Source organism: Perognathus longimembris, unplaced genomic scaffold (assembly GCF_023159225.1).
Source record: "Perognathus longimembris pacificus isolate PPM17 unplaced genomic scaffold, ASM2315922v1 HiC_scaffold_4938, whole genome shotgun sequence".
Classification (NCBI taxonomy): domain Eukaryota; kingdom Metazoa; phylum Chordata; class Mammalia; order Rodentia; family Heteromyidae; genus Perognathus; species Perognathus longimembris.
The window spans coordinates 15,574-24,817 of record NW_025960310.1 but is presented as its reverse complement, the minus strand read 5'-3'; the positions used below and the strand labels follow the sequence as shown (position 1 = coordinate 24,817).

The window sequence follows — 9,244 nt, the reverse complement described above, 5'->3', positions numbered from 1 at the left end:
CAGCATGTGCTATTAGGCAGCATGTTGACTCACCAAAAGCAGACATCCGGTTCGCCCCCTTTCCATCTCATTCTCCACCTTCCAAGCACACTGAGGGCCGGGAGTCCTTCGGGCGCCTCAGCTCCTCCCGGCGCGGCGCGAGGTTCAGCGGTGCTGCCTCCGGGGTGGCGCCGGGACCCCCGCGCCAGGCCAGGGCCGCCGGCTGTGCGGGCAGAAGGGAGAAGAGCTGCGGCCGGCGCTGGAGGCGGAGGAGCGCGGCTGGGGGCTGCGCCGGCCCGGGGCTCGGCTCCGGGAGAGCCGGGCGGGTGGAGGAGGCGCGCGCGCACCTGCCGGGCCCCGGGCGGGGAGGGGCGGCGCCCGGCGCCCAGAGGCCTCCGGTCCCGCGGCGGTGCGCCCTCGCCCGGCGCCGCCCGTCCCCGAGCGGGGTCCGCACCGTCCGCTCCCGCGTCTGCCCGAATCTCAGGCGGGCGTTTCGGGCGGGCAGGGCCAGCACCCCGAGCCTGCGCCCCGGAACCGGGAGGACCCGGACTCGGTGCGGCGCGCGCCGACCCACAGGTCCGGGCCGACGGCTCGGGACGCGCGGCCGCCGGGAGCCGGAAGCGGGGGCTGGAAGCAGGGCGAGGGGAGGGCAGATCTCCCCGGGTCCGGGTGGCGATGGGGGCGGGGGTCACCCCTTCCAGACCCGGGTCCCCGCGCCCCGCCCGGTGGCGCCCGCAGTGCAAACGCGGGTCATGAAGAAGAAACCAGGCGGGCGAGGCGGCGGGCAAACACCCGTGGACAACGCGGGAGAAGCCGCGGCGGCTCCGCGTGGACTTCCCACCTGGAGCTCAGAGCCCCGGATAAACTGCTCCAAGTTCACTCCAGCGCCCCGACACGAACCGCCCGAAAGTTCCAGACCCCTCTAAGGAGGATGAGAACCTCCGCCTTCCCTCACGGCGCACTCCTTACCTGATGGCTGCCGGGTGTGTGGAGCAGGAGCCGGGAAAGGAGGACGCCACGCGGTCTCGGGCAGGAGAGGAGAGCTCGTCCCGCTGACCCGCGCCCACGCTCACAGAGAGCAGCCGCCCCCGGGCGAGGCCTTCTGTAGGGGGGTGGGATGGGGAGGTGAGGCCCGGATGTGACCTCAGGGGCGGGGGAGGCAGCCGCCTCCAGGTGTGCGGGTCACCTAGGTAACTCTGCCTCTGTACTGATGTGACCATCTTGCCTGGTGACACAAAGGAAAAGTATTTTACTCTCCCCAGACATTCAGGGCTGCTGGCAAAAGACCTGGTTGAGAAAGACATTTTGTCTCTCTAGTAAACCTAGTAAATTTAATCAAGTGATCTCTTGGTGCTGTTTTGGTGTGTTTTTAAATTTTTAATTTTATTCTCAAGATGACATACAGAGAGGTTACAGCCCTGGGTTCGAGTTCTCAGCACCGCATACATACAAAAAGCCAGAAGTAGCACTGTGGCTCAAGAGGTTGAGTGCTATCCTTGAGTAAAAAGAAGCCAGGGCCAGGGTCAGTGCTCAAGCCCTGAGTCCAAACCCCAGGACTAGCCAAAACAAACAAATATATACATGTATGGCATTTGCTTTGTACTCTGAAATACTCACTGGTATACAAAACCTATCAACTCTTGAAGTATGAGAAATGGAAGAGTTTTAGATATGGCTACTGCCACCCACAGGAAACCTATGCCAGGCTTAGAAAAGACTGCTGCCTTGGAGCTAAATTTCAGGACAACCTCAAGGCAACACTCATAAATTAACCTATCTAGTCTTGGATGAATCTCAAGGGAAAATGGGGATCCTGGCCTCACTTCTTCAGGGGATTGACATCCCATCTACTTTATTCCTTTTTGACACTAGAACTCACTTTATTGACTTCCTACCCAGAGTTCTTTCTGCATGCACTAGGCTGGAGGTTTAGTGACCAGGGTACAGCATGGATACCATCCACACTTTCTGACCCTTCAGTGCCTCTTAGCTCCATGAATCATGATGCCATGTAATTCTATTCGAAAATCAATTAGACCATGACATGGCTCGGTGGATTGCTCCATATTCATGTGCTAGGATAATAAATAGGTAGGTTAGGACATATCTACAACCCTACCAGCTCCAAGCAAATCCAATATATCATCATGGCACTGAATCCAAGATTGGATTCATTCTTCTCTACAGGAAGAGGGTATGTGAAAGACTGTCTCCCCTTAAAGGAGACATAGCAAACAGTCAGATACCCAGGACCAAGGTGGAATATGGAGGCAACACAAGCACATGAAATAGCTCCCATAAGATGCAGAAGAGCCAATCTGGTGAGAATTCAAACTATTCCCTGAGGGGGGAAAAAAAGGACCAATAAGCAAGACTCCCCCAAAGAGATTAAAAACAGGAAAGAGCCTAGTAACCCTATAAAAGCCTGTTGCCAACCCCACATTGGCACCTTCACCAGATCAGAAGCAGCAGTAGCAATAGCAGCAATATGCTCTTGGCCTCATTGCCCATCATTTTCCTTTTAATAGTGTCCTAATAAATGTTCCCGGGCTGGGGATATGGCCTAGTGGCAAGAGTGCTTGCCTCGTATACATGAGGCCCTGGGTTCGATTCCCCAGCACCACATATACAGAAAATGGCCAGAAGTGGCGCTGTGGCTCAAGTGGCAGAGTGCTAGCCTTGAGCAAAAAGAAGCCAGGGACAGTGCTCAGGCCCTGAGTCCAAGCCCCAGGACTGGCCAAAAAAAAAAAAAAAAAATGTTCCCACTAATCATTTCTCAGCAAATTTTTTTTGCCAACTCTCAACTTTAAATAATATCTGACTTTTAAGTTACCGAAACAGGTTCATATATCACACAGCATAACAAATCATTTATACTAAGGTTTCTTTAATTATGGCTGTCTCTTTACATTCATCAATGTAGGGACAATTCTTTTTTTTTTTCTTTTTTTTTTTTTTTGCCAGTCCTGGGCCTTGGACTCAGGGCCTGAGCACTGTCCCTGGCTTCTTCCCGCTCAAGGCTAGCACTCTGCCACTTGAGCCACAGCGCCGCTTCTGGCCGTTTTTTCTGTATATGTGGTCTGGGGAATCGAACCTAGGGCCTCGTGTATCCGAGGCAGGCACTCTTGCCACTAGGCTATATCCCCAGCCCCGGGACAATTCTTATACATCACCCTACCCATGTAAAATTTCAAATTCTCATTTGTAATGCCTTAGGATATTTTTGACAATGACCAAACTGCCCCAAGTCAATGTCTAACTCGCATCCCTGATCATCTTTCCTTTTCCTGCTTACCATGAGCAGTCCTTTGTAACTGTGGCTTCTGTGATTTGTACGCTTCGGTGTCCACATGTCCAGACCAAAGCTGTGGATAGGGCTACTTACCTGTGTAGATGCTACCAGGGCATGGGCCACAGGTCACTGAAGGGCCACTCACGATGAGGACAGGGTTTGCCACTGAGCCACCCCATGTCTGACCGCCCCAACTCTTGTAGCATCTGCATCAGCTTGGCTTGTAGGGTAGCAAGCAACCCATCTCCAACATGCTCATAAAATTCCAGTGGTGCAGGGTACCGCACACGCCTTAAGTTGGTCAGTCCAATGGTGTGGCGAACGACTCGCAACAGCACATTTATGGAGATGGGGTTCCCAGAAAAGCTAAAGGTTGTGAGCTGGGAACAGTGTCTCAGGGCAGGCAGAATGGCAGTGAGTTGGAGGTTCATGATCCCACATTCCTCTAGGCTCAGGACCTGGAGGGTACTCGATACATTCTCTAGCAGTGCTTCCAGGGTCTCAGAACTTATGTCCATCAGGATAACCCTATTTAGACACAGTCCCCTTAGCTGTCTTGTATTGGGGCACTTAGACAAATTCATCAAGTCTGATTCTAGAAGCAGACAATTGGTGAGAGAGAGGATCTTCAAGGGGCTCCTCAGGCACCTGTGGACAGAGAGAACAGTCAGTGCTGGGGACTGGTGGTGATGAGTAGCAGCCAGTGGGGAGAACTCATAACTCAATACAGCCAATGCAGCAAAGAAAAACCCCAAAGTTTTCCTGATGCCCAACCTTGAGGCTGTCATACTGTAAAGAGGTCTTCCAACAAGGCCAATTTACATGAAGTCCTTTCTACATTTGTTAACCTTGTTCTGGAACTGGGTCAAGTAAATAAGACCTCACATATTCCCTTTCCTTATCTACTGAGTAGAGCAAAGCATACAGATTAGTTGTTGTGATGGTTAAATAAGAGGACCACGAAGATTACTCAGAAAAGAACCTGACCCTAGGTATCAAGAAGAGAAGGACATTAGATTATTTTAGTTCCAGAGACACAAATATAAATCCCCTCAATTAATAACCTGGGGGGGGGGAATTAATTTCTTAAAGCAAAAAAGAAGCAGAAGCAGCGTAAGAAGACAAAGCAGAAGCAGCGTAAGAAGACAAAGCAGAAGCAGCGTAAGAAGACAAAGCAGCAGCAGATAAGCACAAAGAAGAGAAGAGGAAGCAGCAGCAGTAGCAGCAATAACAAACCCAAATCAGGCTTTCTTCCAGCAACTGTGTTAATTAAGTCACCTATATTACCTAGTATGAGGCTACTAAAATACCCTTCATAAAGTACAAACCTAGAAGGCAAACAGCCTCCAAAATGTCTGCCAGACACAGGGATCAACTTCAGACTTTTTTTTTTTTTTTGCCAGTCCTGGGACTTGGACTCAGGGCCTGAGCACTGTCCCTGGCTACTTTTTCTCAAGGCTAGCGCTCTGCCACTTGAGTCACAGCGCCACTTCTGGCCATTTTCTGTATATGTGGTGCTGGGGAATCGAACCAGGGCTTCAAGTATACGAGGCAAGCACTCTTGCCACTAGGCCATATCCCCAGCCCCCAGACTTTTTTATTATCTCTTAACCACCTATCCTTTATTTCTAGAATCATATACTTCATATATACTCCCTCACATTAAGTACAAATCCATTTTGAAATTGAGTCTCCATTATGATAAAATAAAAGGAATTAAGTAGAACTCTTAAGAGAGAGTTAAGGATGTACTGTTACAATCAATGGATCAATATATCAGTGGGCTGTCTAAAGTATAAATCCTTTATAAAATCTGGCTTATCTAATTCTATGTCTCACTCTGTGTTCTTATGTGTGTTGTTCTCTTTTTAAATTTCTAGACAGAGTTTTACTATGTAGCATAGGCTTATCTCAAAGACAAAATTCTCCTGCCAAGCCTCTCGAATGCTCGAATTACAGGTATAAACTACCACACCCAGGGTCCTGACATTGCTTGAGCACATAGTCTCTGCATATAAACCAAAACAGTGGCATTCACTGGATATTTTCCACTGGACCTCAACTAGATCTGTGAGCCAAAATAAATAGTTGTTCTATATAACTTGAGATGATTGTACCCAGTATATGCAATTGTACTATTCTGATCCAAAGAGGGATAAAGACTACCTCTAAACTGTTTGGATAGATACCATACTTGGGAACAAGACAAATGTTGACATACAGGGACACATGATTATGGCTGTCACAGAGCAAAGATGCTTTATCCATCCTGAAATGAATACAGACCTGTCCTATTCTGCAGAGCAAATGTAATAACCCTCACCTGAGCAAACTGCACAAGGAGCCTTCAAGAGAGCTGATGGATTCCAAATGAAGCTCCTGGAGGTGATGTAGACTGAGCAACTGAGAGCTGAACGTCTCCACAAACTGCTCCTCCTCCTCCCAAGAACTACACTGGGACATCTGTGTCTGAGACAGGAAGAGTCTGTGCAATTTACCCATGTATGGTAGAAGAGAAAGGAGCTTCCCCAGGACTGATAATTTCCAGTTACAGACCAGTTCCAAATCCTGGACAGAATACAGCCTCACCATTTTCAATACCTTCATATTTTGTACGGACAGTGCAAAAATACTCAGCTTGTTACAGTATAAGTGTAGTAAACCTTTCCACTGCTTGGCCTTTTCAATCAGAGAAGTGAGCCATTCATCGTGGCTGCCAATACTGAGGTAGAGATCTATGAACACCTTCAGGGGAGCCCTGGGCTCTTTTGCTCCCATACTGGATCCATCCACCTTTACCTTCATCAATGGCAGGATGGCCTGGGACAGTGAGCACATGCCATCCCTGCTACCAGACCATATAGTTTTCTGACATAGATCCAGTACTTGCAGTTTCCCCTGCCTGTGGATAAAACAGATGATTAATGGAAGGTAAAGGGAAGGGTCTCAGAATGAAGGTAAAGGTCAAATATAAACATGAACTCTAAAACCCAGGTATTAGCTGTGGTCCCCTTTTCTCCTAGGATCTTGCTTTTTCCTCTGATTTCTTCTCTCTTAAGGTTATTCTGTTATCTGACTGTCTGTTTAGCATCTGTTATCTATCTGTTCTTCTACCCAATATGTTTAACTTTGTATTACTGAGTACTGATCATAGGACCTCAGAAGTGCAAGGCAAGTATTCTACCACTGAGATTGAACCCTAGAATCTACTTCCCATACCTTTAAGTGACACTGGGAAGGAATGCAGACATGTTCCTTCAGTCAATAGTGCATTATATGGTGGTTCATCCTAAAGGAGATACCAACAATTGTTTCTAGCACCACCCAAGTGTCCACTCTAAAGGCCTCTGATCCCAGCTGTGTCATGTGAGGCTCCCAGGACTTCAGGCTATTGGGTCTTCCTCACCTAGGGCAAATGTCTTCAGCAAGCAGGGCATCGAGCCCACTGAGCACAGCTTGGAAGTTCTCCTGGTGTGGTTGCCCTTCCTTCAGCAGGGACCCCAGAGGGAGGTAGGCAAAGGGCCAGGCCTGCACAATCCTCTTCACACTCTCATTGTGTCTCCCAGTATAGGCTGCCATGAACAGAGGTGGGAAGAGCTCTACAGGCAGCTCTTCCAGAGCAGCAATGACCAAAGCATCATCCTTCAGCAGGCTCTGTACAGCCAGCTCCAGGAGGCTTGGTGGGCCACACATACTCATCCTGATGAATCTGTTGGGAAAAAAATGCTGGGGAAACATGCAGGCACTTAGTTAACTTCTCAGGCTAAGTGTGAACAACTGCATTTTCTTCCTCCCTTCAGAGAGATCAATCCAGGGCCAATGCCATTGGTCTGGAAACAGCAGAGAAAATTCAGTCTGCCAAATTATCTTCTACATTCTGTGGCCATAAAACCAGGTCTATGCCTCTACTGACTGACACCAGGACAAACATCTGGCCCAGAGCTGAAGAAAATGAAATGACCACTGTCCCACTTTGTTCTCACTAATTCTAGCCTTCCTGAAAAGTGAATAACAAGGAGTTTAAAAGCTGGCACAGCCTTTTGTAGGGAAAAGGCTGAGACAGTAACTTCTCAAAAAAAGCCACAGACCAGGAGGGTTTGGGCTTTGAGTATTTCTCAATTTTGAAATATCTGCCTTATGTATTAGTTGGTATTCTGATTAGTCTAACTGCCGAAATGCCAAACACATGTATGTTTTAGGTTCAATTCACATACAGATATTCAGGATCTTTTACATAACATTTACAATTTTATAGAGTAGATTACTATACAAATGCAATCCTTCTGGTTTACTTGATATTTTAAAAAATTCTAGGCATAAACCAAACTTCAGGTGTAGAATTTCCTAGTTTGACATCATGTTAGCTATCAAAATATTTCCAATTTTAATACATATTAGGTTTCAGATGTTCTTATTTTGCCAAGGACGAGAATGGGAATGCCACATGGCCCACACTGTTTCCTTCTCTCTTAAGCAAACATTAAGACTTTATCACAAGAAAAGAACAGTGCATAACCAGACTCAGCAGATTACCTGTCTAGGAAGCACAAGCCTTAGATCAAACTCCAGTACTTCCAAAGCAGAAAGAAGACAAAGATTCCTAGCAAGAATTATACTTTACATCTGTATTCTAGGCTGCTTAAGAGGTGGATGTGGACATATCATGGACCAAGGCTGTCTCAGGCAAAAACACAACACTATCTGGAAAACATGAGGGAATGTCTCCAGTGTAAAATACTTACCTAGTGAGCAACAGGTCCTAAGCTTCACTACCATTAGCTAACTAATGTTAGAAAAACATAGGCACCAACAACAATGTCAAAATAGCAATTGTATATGATGTAAATTTAGGCAGGGAGTTAAAAATTCTAATGGCAGAGAATGATGATGTGGATATTGATAAGCAATCACCTTTGGACTTCAGTCCTTAACAGAGTAACTTGTTACATAGAACAGAGACTTGCCAACCTGCAGACCCCCTAATTCAAGGAAAATGACAGCAAGATCTGACCATGCAAAGCCAAGAACTGCCACACCTGACATGCCACGAATCGATGATGCATAATCTGAAAGTTAATGACACGTTAGCCCAGTTTCCAGAACTGAAAACCCGTGTCCACAGACCCCACTAATAGTCGGCTCTTGAGTGCTTGACATCCCTGAGCATGTGTTGTGAAAAGGACCGCATTCTGACAGTAGGGTCTCTAGTATAACTAGGATGCTTCTTATAAAGTGGGACCTGGACAGATTTGCACAAAATGCTCTTTGGAGAAAACGCAGTATGAAAGAAAATAAAGGCTGCTCCTATTTCTGCTTTCTCTACTCAGTCTCTCTCTCCCAAATCTGGTCCACTTCTCCTTAGTCGCAGAGCCGGGACCGGCCTGGGGCCCCCGCCGGCGACCCTCCCGGAAGGACCTGGCCGCGGCCTCCACGGCGCCCTCCGGGGCCCGGCTTTCCCTCGGCCCCGCTCCGCCCTCGGCCCCCCGCCGGCTACGGGGCGACCGCGGGCGACCCGGGACCGCAGGCCCGGAGGGCCGGGCGCGGGGCACTCCCCTCAGGTCTCCGCCCGAGGCGGAAGGCCGCGCCGCCCGGGCCTCGGCGGCCCCGGCCCCGCACTGCGGCGGGAGCTGGGCGGCGCCCGGCGTCCCGACGCCCCCGCCTCCAGGACGGGGAGGGGCCGGGAGGGAGCCCGGGTCACCCCGCCGGAGGGAAGCGGGGAGGGCGGCGTGACTGTTTACCTTTCCTCCCGCCCGCGCCTCGCCCCGCGGGCCGGGCCCAGCGCCTCTCCCGGCGACCGCCACGCGCAGCCCTGGCCCCGGCCCAGGAAGCCCGCGGTGACTCAGCGATTTCCCCACCGCCGATTCCCGCCTCTCCGGCCTCTCGTGTGATATCTCGCGATATCGCCGATGGGTAGGCCCGGCGCCCGCCGCAGCTCCCAGCGCCCAGCCGTGGAGGGAAGTCGGGCCGTGCCCT

General features: G+C 49.7%; 1 protein-coding gene across 1 annotated transcript; it reads right to left on the bottom strand.

Moving 5' to 3' along the window:
- Positions 1 to 3,139: 3,139 nt before the first annotated feature.
- Positions 3,140 to 8,527, bottom strand: LOC125344964 (melanoma antigen preferentially expressed in tumors-like). The gene is made up of 4 exons (XM_048337238.1): positions 6,678 to 8,527; positions 6,071 to 6,173; positions 5,595 to 5,740; positions 3,140 to 3,919 (listed from the first exon to the last, which is right to left on the bottom strand). Exons 1-4 carry the CDS (start codon positions 7,007 to 7,009, stop codon positions 3,376 to 3,378), a joined length of 1,125 nt encoding a protein of 374 aa, XP_048193195.1. The 5' UTR covers positions 7,010 to 8,527; the 3' UTR covers positions 3,140 to 3,375.
- Between the last annotated feature and the right edge of the window lie 717 nt (positions 8,528 to 9,244).

Excerpts from the sequence above, each read along its gene's own strand:
- LOC125344964 (XM_048337238.1), bottom strand. The coding sequence starts at position 7,009 with ATGTTTCCCCAGCATTTTTTTCCCAACAGATTCATCAGGATGAGTATG. Across the intron at positions 6,174-6,677 it reads GCTGAAGACATTTGCCCTAG|GCAGGGGAAACTGCAAGTAC; the intron begins GTGAGGAAGACC and ends TTTTATCCACAG. Across the intron at positions 3,920-5,594 it reads TCCTTGTGCAGTTTGCTCAG|GTGCCTGAGGAGCCCCTTGA; the intron begins GTGAGGGTTATT and ends CTCTGTCCACAG.